A 21,949-nucleotide genomic window follows, 5' to 3' on the forward strand; every position below is an offset into this window, starting at 1 on the left:
AAACCAGTGAGGTTTCACTAAAAAATTTAGTCTTTTGTGTGTGTGTGTGTGTGTGTGTGTGTGTGTGTGTGTGTGTGTGTATGGTACTGTGAATTGAAGCAAGAATCTTCTACCTATGACTTATACCCCTTGCCCTTTTTATTATTTATTTTGAAACAGAGTAAGTCTAAGTTGCTGAGTCTGGCCTCAAACAAGCAGTCCTCCTGTTTAGCTTCCCATGTATCGGATTACACACACTACCACACCCTGGTTTAAAAATTTGTATTATGCTGGCTTAAGAGACCCTGATATATATATATATATATATATATATATATATATATATATATATATATATATAGTCTGGGAGTATAGCCCGGAGGTAGAAGGGTTTCCAGGAACCCCAGTACCACCACCAAAAATTAAAAAAAAAATCTGTATTATGTTAGAATTTACCTCAAGAAGTATCACAAAGAAATAATGTAATATATTAACATTGGGTCATGTTTGAATATTGGGAAAATAACCTACTTTTTCTTAGCTGTTTTCTAACTAGCAAAACTAATTTGGTTATGTGTTAAATAAAATTATGTATTAAAGCCCTTTGTATATAATGGTGAACAAGAAATGTTTGAGTATAAGAAATCAAATGGGAGCAGGGCATGGTGGCGCACACTTGTAATCCCCGTGCTTGGGAGGCGGAGACAGGAGGATCACACTGTTTAGAAGCCAGCCGCGCTGGCTTAAGAGACCCTGTTTCCAAATAAAATATAAAAAATAGGTCTGGGAGCCGGGCGTGGTGGCGCACGCTTGTAATCCCCGCGCTTGGGAGGCGGAGACAGGAGGATCGCGCAGGTTCGAAGCCAGCCGTGCTGGCGTAAGAGACCCTGTTTCAAAAATATAAAATAGGTCTGGGAGTGTAGCCCGGAGATAGAAGGGTTCCCTCCCCAGTACCACCAAAGGGAAAAAATAAAAAATAAGGAAATCAAATGGGCAGGTTTTATTCAGAGCTCTTAAGCTTTTGAGGAGAAAGTTCTCACTTTAAGTGTATAAAAGCAGTTTCCACAATGGGAGTGTACTTAGGAGGATGAAACAAGAAGATCACAGTACTTGGAGGTTAGGACTTGGGAGCTGAAACAGAAAGCACACAGGCTCAGAAACAGTACACAATCCTAGAACTTTGGAGGCTGAAACAGGAAGATCACAGGTTCAGGAATAGTCTCAGCAACCTAGCAGGACTCTGAGAAACCCAGCAAGACCTTGTTTTGAAAAAAAAAAAAAATATATATATATATATATATATACATACACACACACACACACACACACACACACACACACACACACACATAGGATAGGCTCTGGGAGTAGCTCAAAGGTAGAATGCCTCTGGATTCCCCCCAGCCCCCACCTCCACACACACACACACATTTGGTTAGAGCTTTTGGTTTAAAAATGCACCCTTTTTTCTTTATCTTTCCACTCCAGAATGAAAAGATAACACTTTAAATTGTGTTGTAAGTGCAATCTTACCTTGATACTCTAGAAATATTTCAGTGAATATGTCTTCTGGGAAAATATATATATATCAGAAATCATTTTGACATATATGCAATGATTATTTGTAAATATTTCTAGGAAGTCTATTTCTATTCTATGGATTTATGTTGCATTACTCAGCGTGCCTGTCAGAATATCTTTATGTTCTACAGTAAGTCTTATAAGGTCCTGATTTTATACATGTGTTCTGTGTCCTAATTGTTCCTCCTCCCAGATCCATGCAGAAATCACCAAGGAGTAGAGCACCTGTTCTATTGTGCACAATATAAGCTCAAGGCTCATCCTCAGCAAAAGCTCCAGGAAGCAAAACAAAGCAAACATATAAGAATTTACTTGTCATACAAGAATACATTCTTCAAGGATACATACTATGTCCAATTTATTTTTGTCTTCCCAACAAAAATGTTGAATGTATATTAACTGCATAAAATAAGAATGAAAGTCATTTTCTTAGTGTGTATATATATCTACTATATATACATTATATATATTTATATATACATTATATATACACTATATATTTCTTAGTGTATATATACACACTAAGAAAATGACTTTCATTCTTATTTATATATAGTATATATAAAATATATTTATATATAAAATATCTTATATATTTATGTATGTATTCTTATTTATTTTCATATATATATATATATATATATATATATGCTTAGCAAACACTTTTTCATTTTGACTCCAAAAGGAGAAAATTTAGTAAAGATGTTAAAATATTTAAAAACATCAACATTTTTGTGGAAGTCTCTGTTTGGATACAAATTAGAACATATACATATTATCTCAAAGGGATGAGCTTTTGTGCTCCTATTTTAAACAGTGCATCCTTAACCCATCGTGTCAGATGGAAAAGCTCTTGACATTTTTATTTCTGTAATCAGGCTCATTTTATCTAAAACATTTCAAACCAGTAAGAATTTTCCAGAAGTTTCAGTTTGACTCATCCAACTTTCCCAGGACAAAACATCAAAAATAAATATTTTTCACTCTCGTTATGCCCTCCAATTATGGATTGTTTTAAATTAAATATATACCCTCCTCATGGCTCCCCAATTTCTTTAGATGGCCTGTCATGTGAGTTCCTTTTGGATGCCCACACTCAACTGTAGAATCCTAACTGGAGCAGAGACCATTCACATGTCAGTGCACTTTTAATTGCTAAAGCTAATAGTCTGCATTTTAATTATACCCTGATCATTTATTGCAGTTAGCTTCTCTCCAGAATTTGAAGTGGAAATCACTCATTACAAAGCACTTGTGGACTTTGGGGCTGTGACACACTGGGCCAGAACTTTTGAGAACACACTTTGTGAATGCTCCACAGAAGGCAATCAGTCTGAGAGGACTCCCATGGGAGCTGCTTATCTGGGACCAGTCTGGTGGCTTTTGTCTTGGATTTGGGGATTTTACACGGAGATACCTACATGTACACAATGGACTTTGTACATTATACCTAATGATCAACTTGTAAAGAGGGGGTCCTACCAACTACAAAGAAGAGGTCTCATCCAGGAGCTGCTGTGGACACAGTCCTCTGCCAGTAAGTGCTAAATGACTCATTTTCCTCAACAGAATTTTCCTGTGGCTGGAATTCAGGGAGGGATGTCTGGAAAATGTCTGAAAAGAAATTCACAAGCCAATGTCCTGATTTTTTTCTGGAGAAAACGTTCCATGTTAGCCAGAGCAGGCAACTGAGTGGTGCAAACAGCAACAGGTCCAGTAATGTGAATAATTCAAGTCACCATGAAGTTTCTTTCAGCCAGGTTGAAAAGTCAGACATTTCTAAAGAAGCAAGGCATCAGTGGAAAAATAAAAATACAGTAGGCTTATAACTCTGTTCATGTGGAATCAGAAAAGTTGTCCAAGTGAATTGCACTGAGCCAGTCAGAATATTCCAAGAAGCTTGTGTGTGTGTGTGTGTGTGTGTGTGTGTGTGTGTGTGTGTTCATTTAGTCATTTGATCCGTCAAGGTGACCGATCACTTTAGAATTATAAAGAATTAGCCCAAGTGAAATTGCACATGAGCCTACCCTTTCCAAAGACTTTTTTATTTATTGTAAAGTCTTCATAATTACTAAATGTTCTCCTTTCTCAGAAGATATTCTGAGAGGAAAGCAAAAATATCACTCTTGCAAAGCCATTTCCATTCTTCCAAAGGTCTGCTGGTAAATTATTCTTACTGATCTTTCCATCTTTCTAGCCTGTGCAAACACACCTAACCCATACTAAATTTCACCAGATGGCATTTTATTTCCTTAAAGTAAAGCAGCCGTGGGTTTAGACAGTTGAATTTTTAAACTTCTGTATTTACTGAAAGTGCATATGGTGCTATATGGACAAAGAAATTGTGCTGAAAGAAAAACATTTCTGTCTGCAGTACCTCATAGACTCCCAGAGGATAAAAAAGTGCAGTTATATGGTGTACTTCTCACGAAATCTTAGGCGACTTCAATGTTCTTCCTCTGCTAAAAACTAGATATGATATAACATGCATATCAGGAGGTTTAATTGTTTTAAATTTCATCTATTTGTAAATAAAAAGGTTATACTAAATCCAAGGACTTACCAAAGTGATCCATGAGTGATTTCTAGAAGAAAATGAAACATAAATTCATACTTGTAAAAAAAAAGTTAAATATAAAAAAACCTCTGTATGTCAACGTAAGCAGATGTTGGTGTAGAATTTACAAGGATGGGAAGGCTATAAAACCTCCCTAGAGCCGCTCATAGTTCATTTCGAGGCCAAGAACGCCCCCAAAATCTGTTTCTAATTTTACAGAAATCTTCTGAAATTTGGCACAGTATTGAGAAGTCCGTGGAAAGAAAAAACTCTGTCCTGACTTCGGCTTCCAACTAGGAAGACAGACTTGCTTCTTTTCAACAGTTTTCACAGATCCAGTAGCCCACTCTGCAGTCAGAATTACCTAACTTTCAAAAACATCTGGAAAAATGAAGGTTAGTGTCTATATAGCCTCACATATTGCTATCGAATGAAGGTTGGGTTGAGCGTGATCAGAGTTTTCTATTGTTTAGAAGGTGAAGATTTGTATATGGGTAAGTACTTCCTGGAGTGGGTTAGGATTGAGAAATTGTTCTAAATATACTGGAGAAACATTTGTCCTTACAGAGCTGGAAGAATTCCAGCAATTATCGCCAGATCAGTGGAAGACAATCAAAAGCTTTATGGGGAAGGAGAAATAAGGATTTAAGTGTAATCAAAATCTTGCCATTTCCATTTAGCAAGAACTGCATATATGCTTAGTTTTCTTTATTTTACGTAGACGGGGTTAAAAATTGTATTTGGAGTGGCAACCTCTGCTGTGCTTGCTTTGTTGGTGATGTGCGTTGTCCTGCGCCCTTTGAGAGGTAAGAAATTCCTCCGATTGGCTCAGTCTGCCTAGAATAGCTTGGGAAGTGCACTAATGTGTGATCACAAGTGGCTGAACACTTCCTAGTGCTTATTTTCCAAAGTAAGGCTGTTATTTCTAAGAAGACATATAAGCTCAGAGATAAGTTGTTGTGTAAGACCAGAAATACTGAGGAATTTAAGGCATGGGTAGGAAGAAATTTATAGTGTTGTTTCAGCAATAGAAAATCCCAGGGACTATTCTGCATCACCCTCACCCCCACCCCTTAAGATATATGCATATTTTAAACACAAGGTTGATAGACCTTTAGAGACATGATATTTAATTAGCATTGCTTTATAGTATAAGGTTTTTATTGTGGACAGTAAAAATGAGTTAAAAAAAGAAGAGTTAAAACAAAAATATATGGAGTCTTTTTTATTACTAAATAGGCTTTCCAAAAAATTTAAGGAAGAAGCTGAGAATAGAGTTCTCAGGAAGAGCTGTATTTAAGAAGGACTGCTGTTCTAGATGCTATTCAAACAACTGATTAGAAGATTAAACACAGTCCATCAAACATAATAAGTGATAAATTGGATCCTTTTACAAAGAGGCTTAGGTTAACATTGCTCTCACTTGGCTAAAAACTAGAAGATAATAGAGGCTGATATCCAGGCTTTTAAATCATGACTGTTTTTATAGATAAAATAGTAATATTAAAGAAAGTTTATTTTTCTGAAAAAATTATGAAGAGAAACTCAAGCTTCTAAAGCAGAGGAAAGATACAATAGGAGATCTTATGCCTTAGGGTTTAGGGAAAGAGAAAATGTACCAACAAATATTGAAAGTTTATGACAGTTAACATGGGAAATATTTTTGGTGAAGAGTGGACTGATAAAGGAAGATTAAAGGCACACTCTCAGCTAAAATAGTGTATGCATTCTGAAGCATCTGTTGATAGAATATACAGAAAATAATGTGAAACCTTCAAATGCCTGTAGGATTTTCACAGACAGAAAATGAATGCAAGGGAACAAGATGAAGGCAGCCTTTTATGTCTTCATTTAAATTTTTAGTTTGTCTTCCTGCTCTCTGCTAGCACGGGATAGTTCTTCAGCTATTGAGATGTGTGAAGTGTGTGTCCATCGATTTTATAAAATTTCAAGTTAATATTGTTTTTAATAAGTTTCTTTCATCAAGGGTTTCTGGTGGTATTTCTCCATAGCAGCAGTTATAAGGTGGTGGGTTAGATCTGCTGAGGTTTTGAATACTAAGACATTAAAGTCGGTTTCTCATTTTTAAAGAAACTCAGCGGAATTGAAATTGACACTTCTTTTCCCTTAGAATTAAATGTCCTTATGGCAAAATCATGTAGATTTTATAGAAAATTGCCTCCATGTCCACAGGGAAGAATCAGGTTGCACTTTAGAATTTAAGATATAGTTTCTAATACAAGATATACTTATACATTAAAATAGTATATAAATATATGTATACATTTGTATAATTACATGTAATCATAATTTTACCCTCTTCCCACGTTTAGCTATGCATAGCAGAGCTTTCTGTTTTCTCCTGACAGGATAATTCTCGACTAAAGTAATTTCCTGATAGGGTGAATTAATCAAATTAAATTTAAGATAAAGTTTGAGTATTCATTCAGAAATAGAAAATTCTGAATAAGCTGAGAACTAATTTTTGGTCCATAATAGCATTCTCTTTTTCTTCTAACTCTGCTAAAGAATTTCCTGAAATGTCTCCGAAATCGCCTGTAAATGAGACTGGTCCCTCCCCTCCTCTCTGAGCAGGTCCAGTAGAAGCCCTCCTGTCCCTGAGCTGGAGCCACACAACCCTGGCATCAGGGTGCTGGTCTCCTCCTCTGACTTTCCTGTTTTCCTCTCATACCTAACACTGTAAGCATCCCCAGCCTGGTTGCCAGGTCTAGTCCTCACCTTCACGTTTGCCCAGGACCTGGCGAGAATAGGATTGAGGTGGCAAGGCAAGAAAGTTAAGCAGGCAGGGGAAAGAACAGAACTCAAAGCCAAGCCACTCCCGCGCAGGCTGTTTCTCACACTTCATCAGAAACCTCATTACCTCACATTTGCCTCAAGGGACCTCAGATCCTGAGCCCAGGGCTTCTGTGCCAGTGGAAGAACAATTTTAAGAAACTTCAAGACATACTTAATAAAAATTCATTGATGTACAAATGTATAAGTGCCACTAATTGATTGGGCATCATTGTCCAGTTGCTTGGGTTACTAAGTTGCCACCAACTATAGGAGTTTGTGTGGTCAAAGATGTGTGATCATCACACCATTACCAGAGGAAGTTGTTTTAGTCGCCACCCCAACAGTGAGAAAGAGAGAGGGGAGAGGGCAGAGGGGAGAGGGGAGAGGGGGAGGGGAGAGGGGAGAGGGGAGAGAGGAGAGAGGAGAGGGGAGAGGGGAGAGGGGAGAGAGGAGAGAAAGGTTTTTCCATGAAGAGGTTGGGGGTAGTTTCCCAGAGAGACAGCCTCAAGATTAAAAGAGTTTTGGAGAAATTACACAGGATCTTAGGATCAGATATGAATGTAGAATACTAAAATGAAAAAGATCTATTTAGCTCACTTACATGAAAAATATAAGAAACTCCTTTTGCAAAAGGCCTAAAATATTCCATTTTCATTTTTGTCAAAATGGATAACGCGCACCGACTTCTGCTTCTTGATCCCAGGTTACCCTCCTTGGCCTCGGCCGACACTGCTCCAACTGTCCTCTCCCACCTCCGTTTCTTCCCTCCAGGTTCTTCTTCCCAGGCACCCCCTCTTCCTGTGGGGAAACACAGCCCAGCTGAGAGTAAAAACCAAGCTCCCAGCTTCTCCTCGTTTTTCTCAGCTACAAAGACAAATACACTTTCATGTTTCAAGAGATTTACAGAAGTGATGAAAACAAAAACTAGAACTGGAAAGTTGCAGAAGTTCCACAGTTTTTCACATACATCCTACATTGCCATCCTGGCTTCAGGATTTCTAATTTCTGGATACCTGGACATTTGTCCAAGTTTGGGCCCTTTTCTTGGATGCTGTCAAGTATAGATCTCCCACATGGGTTGAGCAAGCATTCCATAAACGTGAGCTATTTCTTTCTAAAAATTCTAATGTATAGCAGATGCTTAATAAATGGTAGTAGACTTTTATTGTATTCACTACCTTTGTAAATGTACACATATGTACTCAAAAGTGGTGAGAAGTCCTGCCATTAGATGTATTACATTTTTTAAAAAATGTCCTATTAATTTGAGAGTAGGAAGTCATATTCCCAAGTATTACCCCTCTTCCTACCACCCATAAGCTTGGATCAGAAACAGCAAATAATTCAGAAACATTTGCTCTTAAAAGAAAGGAAGACAGAAGTTGTGGGAGGTTAGGAAATAAAGGAAAGAGAGGGAAAGAGAGAGAGAGAGGGAGAGAGCGAGAAAAGAGAGAGGAAATTGTCACTTAGTCTACTCTCAGACTACACCGAAGTCTTCTTGTACACCTTTATATTGTTTTGCTTCTATTATTATATTGCATTTACTTATTTATTTTGGCCTCAAGTAATTTATTCAAATTTATATTCATGCCAATTTTTTTAAAAAGTCATTTCTTATAAAAAGTTAGATTTGGGGTTTCTTTTTAAACATTTCATACGTATTACAGCATTACTCTATTTGTCAATATGGAAATATGATTTCATGTACTTAAAAACAGAAACATATTTTCTTATTTTTCTGGACTAACTGTCCAGGAGCAAGCTGTTGGCTGATTGGCTCCTGCAGGCTCCAGCCTCGGTGACCAGGTGGCCGTGTCCCCACATTGCCTTCTCTTTATGCATGTGTCCCTGGTGTCATTTCCTTTTCCTTCGTGGACAGCCACTGTGTGGGATTAGGGCCACCCTATCCTTATGACCTCATTTAATTTTAAAGCTTCTAGTTTCAAATACTAGTCAGTCACATAGGGAATCAGGGCTTCAACCTGTAAAATTGGGGAGACGTAATTCAGTCCTTAAGAAAGATGGTCCATAAATGCTAGGGAACAAGCCCTCAATGTAGAAGAAAATACAGATACAAAGGCTTCAGAGCAGAAACATGCTTGTGGATTTCAATAGAATAAAAGAAGACTGATAGAGCTGTGAGTCCAAGATCTTTTAAACCAAGTAGCAAGGAAAATAGATATGTACATACTTGTTTATGATTATACACAAATACATATATACAGATATACATATTCATAAATGCGATGTATATATAAAATGTGTAGTGGTTGCTTTTTAGCTAAGTAATGCTTTATAAAATTATTTCAGAAGATATCTGAAGTTATGGGTAATTTTGATAAAACAGAGATCTGTTTTCTAAGAAAACTACCATTTGTAATATCTATGTTTTAGGTAGAAATTCATTATTTTTTATTATCATTATTATAATTATTGTTATAACCTCAACAATAACTTTTGGTGAAATAAAATTTATGTGTGATGCAGTCATATAAAGGGAAATGTGAATCTATTTATAAGGTTTGAAATTTTCCCAGTATTAATATTCAGACTGTGAAAAAGTCTCCTTAAACATCTTAAGAGTTTTAAACTTACTTATTTACTGTTCATTTGGAAGAAATATGGGAAGTCTAAAAGGATCAGGAAAAGGTTCAGAAAGTTCGTGAACATAAATGAGCTTTTGAGTCGAGTGTAAATAAATCAAGTTTGTAGATTATATTTCTCTAATTGGCACTTGGATTTTACAATCACAGCAGATGATTCTTGGCAAACTATCTTTGAGTTTTGCCAGGTTCTAAATAATTTAAAAATATCTAAGTCTTTGAATGATTCCAATGATGCAGATGAATTTACCTGTCTCAGATTTCCAAAGCAAATTGTGTTACCACTTATACAATAACATCTAATCATAGATACACCTTGAGAAAAAAAAATGTTCCAAAGCTCACATCAGAAATGTAGAATTAGGCTTAAATGCTTTTAAAAACCAGAGACAGTTCAACTGAGCCTTAAAAAATAACAATAATTAGCTGGGCCTGGTGGTGCATGCCTGTAATCCCAGTACTTGGGAGGTTGAGACTGGAAAATTGCAGGTTTAATGCCAGCCTTCAGCAGCTTAGCAATATTCTTTTTTTAAAAAAATTACAAAGACTAGGAGTATATCTCAGTAGTAAAATGTCCTTGGGTTCAGTCCTCCCCCTTACACACACACACACACACACACACACACACACACACACACACACCCCACTACTCCCTAACTCATTCTATAAGTCCAGGGTTACACAGATATCAAAATCATTAGTTGGCCAGGCGTGGTGGCGTACACTTGAAATCCCCGCGCTTGGGAGGCGGAGACAGGAGGATCGCGCAGATTCGAAGTCAACCTCGCTCGTTTAAGAGACCCTGTTTCCAAATAAAAATATAAAATAGGTCTGTGAGTGTAGCCCGGAGGTAGAAGGGTTTCCAGGAATCCCATTACCACCAAAAAAATAAATAAATAAATTTGGTGGGCATGGTGGCACACTTTGTAATCCCAAACTGAGGAGACCGAAACAAGAGGAGGCACAGTGACATCTTTCAAAAAGTACAGTATAGAAAGGGGAGGAACTGTAACAATGCTTGCTAATTGTATCTGCAGATTAAATGCAGTCTCCCTTCAGATTCTGGATTGTTTTTGAACAAGCTGACCTGGAAGTTCATATGAAAATGCAAGGGACACAGAATCTCTAAAAAAATTTTAAAAAGGAAAAAACATAATTCATACGTCCTAATACAAGGCTTACTTTAAAGGCACATGAGATAGTGTGGTACTGGCATACAAAGGTACATAGATTAGTGGAGAATTGAGAGTCCAGAAACAAAGTCTTTAAGTTATGGTTAATTAATTTATTTTTTAAAGGTGCCATGACAATTCAATAGGGAATTCTTAACAGGTGGTACTGGGACCACTGGATATCCATGTGCAAAAGAATGTTTAGGACTTTCTTACTCATACATAAAAATTAACTCAAATATTTATACACTACAGTCAATACTTTAAAACTCTTAAAACCTAGAAGTAAATCTTCAGGTCCTTGAATTCAGCAATGATTTTTTAACTATGACCAAAAACATAGGCAACACATGGTAAAATAAATGTGACTTTCTCCAAATTTAACATTTTTGTGTTGGCAAGGACAACATTAAAAAAGTAAAAAGACTAACCACAAAATGAGGAAAAAAGGTTCTGGGTCATATATTTGATTGGTCCTTGCATCCAGAATCATGTGAAGTACTTTTACAACTCAATAATTAAAAGGCAAATAGCACAATTAAAAATGGTTAAATGTCATATATTTTATCAAAGAAGATATATACTAGTGAGTAATAAGCACAAGAATGATGCTCAATATTATTAGTCATTAGAAAAATGCAAATCAAAACAATCAAGAGATATCAGAAATTAAATTACAGAGGAGCATTTGGCATCCATCTGAGTATGACATGGCCTGATTTTGCGGATAGAGTGAAAATAGAGAAAAACAGAGTAGAGATCTGGTAGATTGGTTTGTCAGACCTGGTGTGAACAAAGACAGTAAGAGAAAAAGAAAATAAAACATCTCTCCTGACCCAGATTCAGTGGCCAAATCTTATAATCCCAGTCCTTGGGAGGCTGAGACACTATTGCAGGTTTGAGGCCAGCCTGAACCAATTAGCAAGACATCCAGCAAATTAGCAAGATCATGTTTCAAAATGAAAAAGAAAAAAAGTAAAGAAGAATAGAGCTGTGAGTGTGGGGGTATAGATCAGAGGTATAATGGTCTTTATTTCAATCCCCAGTAAATACACACACACACACACACACACACACACACACACACACACACACACGCGCGCGCGCGCGCGCACGCACGCACGCACGCACGCACGCACGCACACACACACGCGCGCGTGCGCTTCCTCCTCCCAAGTGTTTCAATTAAGTAACTGCATAGCGGGTAGATAGTGCCATTTGTCTGGATAAATCTAAGAGAGTAACATAGAGTTTTCTTTCTTAGCATTTGATGTATTGATTTTGAAATACCTGGTATATATGCAAGTGAGCCTGTTAAAGAAATCTAATATGCAAGTCTTGAAAGCAGAAAAGTCCAGTGAGGGTCAGGTGCGGCAGCAGTGGTAAGGGATGGACCAGTCCAGAGATACGTAATAGAGCCCCTGAAAGAATAATATGACCTGGAAAAGTTCCTCTTCCTCAGGCCTCCAGCAATAACAGTAAGGGCCACACCACAATTTAGAGATCAGAGGAAAGGGTCTTAAAAAATAGACAAGGTTTACTTTCATCTTCAGCGTCAACAGAAGGGCATTTGCCATTCCTGTTTCTGTGCATTATCTTGAACATGTCCCATGATTTTGAAAGCTTTAGTTATCACAAAAATCCCACCTAATTAAAAGAACATAACACAACAGTAGCATAACTCAACAGTGGGATAATATTTCAATGGTGATCATTTCACTGAACAACTAGTTGCTCGGTATTGATTTAGAAACAACCACAGGAAATTGCTCTCACAGCTGAGAGCTACTACATTCTTCAGCTGACAGTAACAGTTTTTAAGCTAGCAACTCTTTGCTTAGATAAAATTTAAATTTCCTTATTTTCTCTTAACTTAGATTGTGTTGTTTCATTACAAGTGTGATTTTATTTTAAATAATAGTGTAGTGGCAGGGTGCACAAGCTCTAAGATGAGATGGAGCTGTATTAAAATCATAGCTTTGCTATGTATCAGGCAAGTTAGTTTACCTCTCTATTTTTCATTTTCTGGTCTGTAAATGGTGTTCATAATAGTATTTAATCTCAGAGTGTTGTTGTGATAGTAAATCACACTTCCTATTACTGACCTAAAACTATCTCAGATACATTTCTGTTACAAAGTTGTCAGTCTTGGCCCAAATTTGATCATCATAGCTTGTAAATGGTACATTTCAATTTTCCTATTCTTGCTTCTGTGACATTTACTCCAGAAATAAACATGACCCAATGTAATGCCTGGACATGATGCCCCTCCACAGAGCCAGCAGAAGGATGTGTGTGGCATACCCAAGGGTCACATCACTTTGCTTGGAATGGCCTCCTAAGCATCAATTTCAAATCAACTGTGAAAGCATGAATAAAAGATATACCGGTCATTTATGGTACAACTTAATAAAGCACACTTTTCACTTGGTTTATGATAGATATTAGACTAATATAAAATGCTCCTACTCTGACACACCCCAATTTTTCAGGACTAGGCAATTTAATGCCAGAAACAATTCTAATAAAGAAGTACAAAGTTATAAGAAAGAATCAGAGTAGTGAATCATTCCCTGCTTGTGAATCATTTCATGAATTGTAATTTCTTGGGCAGATAATTGAAATGTTTCAGCTTTGCTTTAATAAGTTGAAATGCAAATAATTAAAGCATAGTTAATTAGAGTTTTAATCAGTGTATGAATAACTATACTAAAGATGGGCCAAATCCAATTTAAGGGCCCTGTTAGGAATTAAGTGTTAAGTAAGTTTCAGCTATATGTAGAAGAATTATATGCTTTCAGATTTTCTTTGGAATTTATTTATATTATTAGAGCTTGAAAATTATAAGCCGGATGTGGTGGTGCACGCTTATAATCCCAGAATTCAGGAGGCTGAGACCAGAGGATCACGGTTCATAGACAGCCTCAACTACTTAGCGAGGCCCTTTGCAGATCAGTAAGACCCTGTTTCAAAAATAAGACTAAGAAATAGGGCTGGGAGTGTAGTATGGAGTTTGAATGCCTGTGTGTTCCATTCCTAATACCACACAAAAAAATAGTAATAAATAAAATAAAAATTATAAATGTCAAAGCTATCCTTCCAAAATCATCAGGGAATTCTATTTGATATCAAAACATTGGAAAGGGACCTGAAATATTTTTATTCACCCAATAATCACTAGTGAGATATTTTCGAGTTTTCTGGAACTTGTTTAGTATGTTTGATTTTTTGGAGAGGTATTTTATACTAACACACACATACACACATACACACACACACACACACACACACACACACACACTCAAAATACTAGAAAACGATGACCCAAATATTTTCCCTCATAGTCTTACTTAAATATCAATCTTATTTGGAGCGGGATAAAAACTCTCACCTGTCTACTTCTCAAGGATCAGCAGAGAGACTATGCCCACAGAGAAGTCTATTGGAAGCAGCTAACAAGGTCACTGACTGAAAGTATAAAAGGGACTGTCCACAACCCCTGAGAGCCCTGATCAGTACTTAGCTCTGTGCAACCTACTTTCCATGAAGTGTACATGGCTCTGTAAGCCAGCCTTGCACACCTACAGGAGTCTATGGAAAGAAGCAATTCCATTGACAGGTACAGGAGTACATTAAACAGTGGATTTAGTGAAATCCTTTAATTGGGTTTCTGAACCTTTGCAGAAGATTCATCCAAGGACCTTAGTAAAAATTAAAACTAACAGGTCCCTACTTCCAGAGGTGATAATTTATTAAGTTTGAGATAAGGATCAGAAATATGCTTCATTAATATGCACTCCACATGCCTCCAAGGACAAAATTTGGGCAAATACTTAAATGAAGGCATATCTAGTAGAGTATATATGTTAAATTTATAACATGGAATTAAGGGTAGAAAATAAAGACAGGAAAATCTTTGTGTCAATTGTTAAAAATAAGCTAATACAATATCTATCAAGTTAGCTCATTTTTTCATCCAACAAATATTTATTGTGTTTCCCACTTAATATAAAGTATTACCTAAGCTGCTGGGCATAGGACAATGAGAAAAAAATAAATATGGGCTCTATCTTCATGGTTAGAGACTATGCCTTTAGAATTTTTTGCCACATAAAATATGAAGATGGAAAATATTTATGTTCAATATATTGTTGCGATGGTAAAAAGGTATTGTTATTTTCATAGTGCCCAGCTGAAGGTATAGCTACTGTGTCTAGTACAGTGACCAACATTGATAGTGTAACAACACATTATTATATTCTGGTCTTTCTATATGTACAAAGAACAGAACCTGGAAGTATTATTTCATCCCCTTGCTAACCTTGACCTAACACAGTATCCTGGGAGCGGTCAAGCTGCTTCACTCTTTGGCAAACATGTGATCATTTTCACAGGAAAAGAATGACTAATTTAAATTCCTCCCACTGTATTAGGAATGGATTTAACAATACCCATCCCAACACAAGCCTAATTACGTTTGCCAAGCCCTGGCTACATCACATGTCTAATAGTTTACAAAGGTAGCAGGAGGTGAGGAGTGAAGATCCCAGCCCTAATCAGCGCCAAAAACCCAGATCCGGCAGAAATGGAGCTGGCAACCCTAGATATGTGTTTTGTACATCCATCCACTCAGTACTTCTAGGGAGCCAATAAATTTTTCTTATTACAGCAATTAGTAGTACAATTAATACATATTTAAATTTGCTTTAGAGATATTTTGAGTCATAATAAGACATATGCTAAGTGCTCTATATAGATTGCTGGCACTAATAACTATTATGCACCCATATAAATAAATGACTAACTAGGAAGTAATATGAAATATACTATCAAGTATAACCTTTCTGAATAATATAAATTAGAGTCTTAAAAAGTAAATACTAATTCTTGAATGTTTTTGAGAAATGTGTAAGGCTTCGGGTGTTTGTTAATGACTGAAAAGTAAAATTATTAGGTTTAAAAAGTAATTGGAAACTTTTTATATGAATTTTATTTATTCATATATATACAGTATTAATATTAATTGTGTTTATGAGCATACTTGTTTAGTTAGAGAGGTAACAGAAGAGCCAGAATGTAACCAATGATTTTCATTCATCTTGAATAAAAGCACACCTTAAGTGTATGCAGCATTAGCCTAAGATGGAAATGCATTTCCTACACTGTGCTCTTTTAGCAGACATTCAACAACAACAACAAAGACAGGTGTATTGGCACACACCTGTCATCCCAGATACTTGGGAAGCTCTTGACAGAGGATCACATTTTTGAGGCCAGTCTGGGAAATATAGAGACTGTCTCAAAGCAAGACATAAAACCTTGGGAGGCTGAGATAGGAACATCACAGGTTCAAGACCAGCCTCAGCAATTTAGGAAGGCCTTCAGCAACATAGTGAGACCATGTTTCAAGATAAAAATAAATAAATAAAATAGGGATAGGGACACAGCACAGAGATAGAATGCCCCTGGGTTCAATCCCCAGTACATATATACATATATAGTTGGAGGTAGAGCTCAGTGGTTAAACATTTGCCTAGCATGTGTGGAGCTCTGCGGTCAGTTCTTAGTACTGTATAAACAAAACCAAAAAGCCCCAGTGGCCAAGTTTGTTTAAGAAACATTGACGTAAAATATTTATTTGAAGAATACTGATGTGCTATGATAATACAGTTAATATTTATGGGCTCTTTTCTATGTGCCAAGCACAGAGCTAAATGTTTTAGTTGAATTATCTGACTTAATTAAACCTTCTTTAAAAATGAAGACTAATTATTGCTATGAATATCTCAATTAAGCATAAGTAAAACAGTATTATAAACAAATATACTTAAATAGGAAAAACTATGATATGAGACAGCAGTCATAACCGTACTGTTATTTATGCTGGGGTTAAACATTAGACACTGCAAAAGTTATATTCATTTATTGAAATAATATAAGAATTTATTCAAGTAAACAATTAGCTAATTGTTTTGGAATTCACAACTGATAGATTAACTACATTTAATTCCATCTGGATATTTAGGATTACAGAGACATGAAATAAATATATCTCAAATGGAAAATAATTTCCACTACAAACAAAGTTATAATTTTCCCTCGAATACATTGGAAACAGATTGCAATCTTCTCTTAGGAGAGCTAAATAAAACTGAATTAGATACTTGACAGTTATTCTAATGCTATTGTAGTAAATGGTATTTTAGTCATTAAATAGGAATTACAAAATTAATGGTATGAATTCTACACAAAACCAATTAAATAAAAGTTATTACAAATGATTGTATAAGATATATTGCCTTACTTAGAATGCAAAGAGAATGCAGGAAGACAATTGGTTATTTAAAAGATAGAAAATGTAATGCCATGAAGTATTCAGCGTCTATTGCAAAGAGGATCATCAGCCACTTGTGTTCTTACAGCAAACATAAAACGACCAGAATAAGTTTTGGCAAATTAAAAAAGCATGCAAGAAAACTCATGATCCCAATCAAATGTGTAATCAGTGGGAATCAGTTCAAATAGCAGAAGATGCTATCATCTAGCAGATAATTTTGTTCTGGTTACACGGCAGTGCACCTATGTAACTTCAAGGTTAATAGAGCAGGTTGGATTTCACATTTCAAAATTGAGGAAAGTGAAAGGAGTTGCCGGAGTCCTCTAACCCAATGCTTTATATTACATTATAGCTAAACAAGCAGAGATGCCAGATATTAGCCAGTCATACAGGCAATTAAAAAAACGTATCTTTTCCTTCCTTCTTTCCTTCCTTCCTTCCTTCCTTCCTTCCTTCCTTCCTTCCTTCCTTCCTTCCTTCCTTCCTTCCTTCCTTCTTTATTTCTTTCCAGAAGCATTTATTCGCTATCTCTACATACCAAACACTGGAGATGTTTTGGTAAGCAGAATATGGTCTCTGGTCTTTTGTTAACTGTTTTAAATATACAGCAGGAGTAAGAGACATGTTAATAAAATAATCACTGGAATACACACATAACTACAAACCAAGGCAAAGGTTCTGAAAGGGGCATAGGCTCTGAGAATTGTGCAGTGGGGGAACCTAACCTGAGCCAGGTGTCAGGAAGGGCTTCTCTCAGAAAGTAGGTTTGGAATTGTGTACTAAAGGCTGAATAGAAATTATGAGGCAGAGGGAATGGGTGCAGAAACCCTGCAGAGAGGAAAAGAATAATTGAGGAACAGAAAGCACAGCCTGTTCAGATGCTGTGAAGTAGTGAGAGGGGCCATAGGGCTGGTGAACTAGGTTATCTCAGACCAGCCAGGGTCCAGGTGATAATTTTTTTGGTCTTCTGAAGCATCATGAAAAGATATGGTCGAATTTTATCAGAAACATAAAGTTATATCTCTTTTGTTTAGAAATTCTATTTTTATCTGGGCAAAGGGCAGATTTATAATAACTATTCCAGGTTTAGGATGTTTCTACAAGTTTTGGTTTGCACGTGTTGGATTAGAAAAAGGACAGGAGGGAAGGGTGGAGAATGTCATATGGGTGAGAAGAAAGATTGGGAGTTGGTTGCCTTACTACCCATCTGGCATATCTGACAGTCTTGGGGCTCTTGAATGAGTTTTTTTTTTTCTGAGAATAAAGTCATGTTTGAAAAAATTAAATTGCTTAGAAAGATTCAAATAGACATGAAATTTACTTGTGGTTTGTGAACTATATGAGATTAGCTTTTCTTTGGAAAACTTCTACTCTTAGGATTTCAATGATCTCTTGTGGAGATCACAGTTTTCTTTATTTCTGGTCCAACTTCCCTTTCTAAAAATACACGGTTAGGATGAGAAAATTTTCTGTGTGCATTAATACCTTGAGATTTCTGAAGGTCAGTATTCTGGATGATCTCTTTCAATCAACCAAGATGCTAAATCATATCACTGATGTATCAGCAGAAATCCCAGCTTAGATAAAATGAGGAAATACAGGGAAATGCTTAAGATGCTGAAGTCTTTGTCAGACCCACATGGTCTGCCGTGTCAGTTCCACAAAGCCTGATGTTAAACCTCACCTGATAACTCTCCCAGAAACACCTGACAGCTCTTCTCTGTCTGAATAATGATACCCCAGCTGCTCCTATACATCCTTCATCGTCCTCAATGTGTTCCTGCTGACTGCCCCTTGCAGATCACGAAGCCACCTTTCTTTGTAATAATCACCATTCTAGGTGACCCTGTCTACAAAAATGCTATGAAGACAGGAGTGCAGCCAGCACTCAGAAAATGGGAGATCATATAATTATGTGAGAAAGAATAGATGAAGGCCAGGCTTATAATTAATGTGAGTGATTAACCTTGTTTTTTTTTTTTAATAATGTGTTTCCTTCTCCTTCAAAGTCCCTGACTCTGAAGAAAGTACAACAAGACCACTCACACTGAAGGATATTTTAAATGAGACATTTTCTTATAAAACTTTTTTTCCAAACTGGATTTCAGGTAAGTGAATTCTCTATCTTCTGGAGGTATTTCAAATGGATTTTGTTTTGTTTCAGTGCCAATGTATCACTATGGTAACTGAAGCTGCATCAGTTGGACAAAAAGAGGAAGTATTTGGAAAACTCTAGTATCCGCCAAGGCTCTTTTGATAGAACCATTCAGACTGGGGTGGTCCAAAATAATGAGGCCAAAACGAGTTACAGTGAAAAGTAAACATTGAGGACACAGTGTTGAAACAATCTCATTGTCTAGTTCAGCTTTGGACAGTGGGAGATGAGCATCTACTTAAGAGAGGCCACAAGAATTTTACCCAGAGAGAGAATCCAGCATTAATTTAGATAATGTGAAAAAAGATAAAAATCCCACTCTTAGAGAAAATACCTTATGGATTTTGGAAATGACATTTTTGTATAGTACTTCAAATTAGAGTATTATTAAATAAGTCTAATAAAAAAGTTAAGAACAACTAAGTAGTTTTTGACATTATAGTTATAAAGTTCCATAAAATGACATTAAAAGTTTTCATTTTTCATGGTAAAATACAAAATTCATCTGAAATAGGTTTTAACCTAAGTCAAACAAAATCCCAATGCAATTTATGTTTATTGTTGTAAAAGAAACATGCCATTTTAATCTAGTCAATCCTCTTTGAAGCTTAGGGAAAACAAAATTTCATTTCTAAGCACCCTGAATCAGCTAGATTGGTGCTGCTTCTATCAAATATAGCATCTTGTGTGAAGTAGAAAAACATCATTCTTTCCTCCCTTTCACCACTGAGAGACTTAATCTAACAAAGAAATATGTACCAGACCAGAGTGGGGGCCAAAGTAAGCCTGTGAAATAAGAGAGGTTTTTATTAGGTAATAAATGTATTACTTAATAAAAATATCATTTGAAATTTTATATTCTTTCTTATTTAAAGGACAAGAATATCTTCATCAATCTACGGATAAGAATGTTGTCTTTTATAATATTGAAACAGGAGAATCATATACCATTTTGAGTAGCAGCACCATGGTATGTATTCAACACCATCTTTCTCCTCAGAAACCTTGGGCAGCTCCTTACTGAGCATGGAAAAAGTTCAGGTTCTTAGCACCGGATCTGGATTCAAAATAACTTCCCAACTTCACCCCCAATACAATCTTCTAGTTTTTTCCTCTTGTAACAATAGACTACTTCCCTTGCCTTCTTCTGAATCACAAAACACCTGTCTTAATTTGTGGGAAGAGGATGGCATAAGAACTGAGAACTCTTTGGAATCAGGCAAATGAAGTTTCAAACACAGGCTCTGTCGTTCATCAGTTATGGAACTTTTGGTAATATTCTATACTACACTAACTATAATATGTCTCAGTTTCATTCTCTGTAAAGTGAGAATACCTCTTTCAGTTAATATAATTAAATGAAGCCTGGCATGATAGTGCACACCTATAATCCCAGTACTTGGTAGGCTGAGGCAGGAGGATTGCAGGTTCAAGACCAGCTTCAGTAACCTAGAGAGACTCTTTTAAAAAAGTAAAAATGACTGGGGATTTAGCTAGGAAGTAGAAAGACTCTGAGTGTTTCATCCCCAATACGCACGTGCGCGCACGCTCACACACACACACACACACACACACACACACACACATACAAATTAAATAGAATAACATTTGACAATCCTCCTACCTCCTTAATCCAGGTCAGATAACACTTTCTCCTCTGGGCAACTAATGGCCTCTCTCGGTTGGAGTCAGTCACTTCCTTAATGCGTTTGTAGTGCTGTGTTGAATCTCATAGAAATGTCACTCATTTAAAAGTCTAACATTATAAGCTACATCAAGTCACAAAGTCTGTCTTATTTATTACATCATCTGCCATAGTGTGTAGTAAATGGTTTTGTAGACTCTAGATACTGCATTTTTTTCAATTGCATTGAAAGTATATGTGTGTAGGAGTGTATCAGTGATAATAATTTTCTTTTAGAACTATCAGGTTACAGGACTGTTATTTTTTGTATTCTAACCAACATCTTTATCATTTCAGAAAAGTGTGAATGCTTCAAATTATGGCTTATCACCTGATCGGCAATTTGCATATCTAGAAAGTGATTATTCAAAGGTATCAACTATTTTAATTTGGCTAATTCTAATTACATCTCCAATTAGTCTAAATGTTAACTTATAAAAGTAAGAGAAAACAAGAATCTATCTTCATCTCAAATATTCAAGAAGCAAATGAGCCCCCAAAGCCTAACTGAGTCACATAAATAATTTAGAATTTGAAACCTTAGCTTGGTTATACTCAAGTAGTTTTAGAAACTATTTTCCTCTCGAGAAAATCACTTTATTTGAGGATACTGTTATCCAGCAGAAAGGGGGAAATTATCCTTGTGTTTTTAAAATTGCTTGACATCATAAACCATTAGTTAATTTTCACATAGTTTAATGTCATGAAGACTTACAGTTGAAAATGGAAAAAAATCAAAGAGTTTCTGTGATGTGCTCTAACACAATAATAAGAGTCTGTGGTAGACCAAATTTTATATTTGTGTCTTGTTTATGAATGTTTCCACCAAACCAGACTATTTACTGTTGCTTAATTTCATCTTCCTGAATAAAGCTGTAAAGGGAAGGTAATCATTTTATTTTTTTCCATATACTGGCAAAAGTACAAAGTAATTTATTTTAAAATTAGACTTTTAATGCTTACTTTCATTCCAAAAATTCTTCATTTTGACTACCATTTTTCAGATCCTATTTGAGATGAAAAATTCTCTTAATATTCAGAAACACAAGTCATTTTTACCCTTACTAAGCTGTTCCATCAGCTTA

The 21,949-nt window shown here is 36.1% G+C and overlaps 1 protein-coding gene across 1 annotated transcript in view; it reads left to right on the plus strand.

Moving 5' to 3' along the window:
• Positions 1 to 21,949, plus strand: part of FAP (fibroblast activation protein alpha) — a gene marked incomplete at both ends in the record, with an annotated part of 92,799 nt that overhangs the window by 12,013 nt on the left and 58,837 nt on the right. Inside the window, 7 exon segments of the mRNA XM_080689388.1 lie at positions 2,765 to 3,097; positions 4,476 to 4,499; positions 4,502 to 4,512; positions 4,839 to 4,923; positions 19,035 to 19,133; positions 20,056 to 20,150; positions 21,162 to 21,236. Of these exon segments, the coding sequence (XP_080545514.1) occupies positions 2,765 to 3,097; positions 4,476 to 4,499; positions 4,502 to 4,512; positions 4,839 to 4,923; positions 19,035 to 19,133; positions 20,056 to 20,150; positions 21,162 to 21,236 (722 nt within the window).

The sequence above is a fragment of the Muscardinus avellanarius genome (assembly GCF_963383645.1).
Source record: "Muscardinus avellanarius genome assembly, chromosome: 2".
NCBI classification, from domain to species: Eukaryota; Metazoa; Chordata; class Mammalia; order Rodentia; family Gliridae; genus Muscardinus; species Muscardinus avellanarius.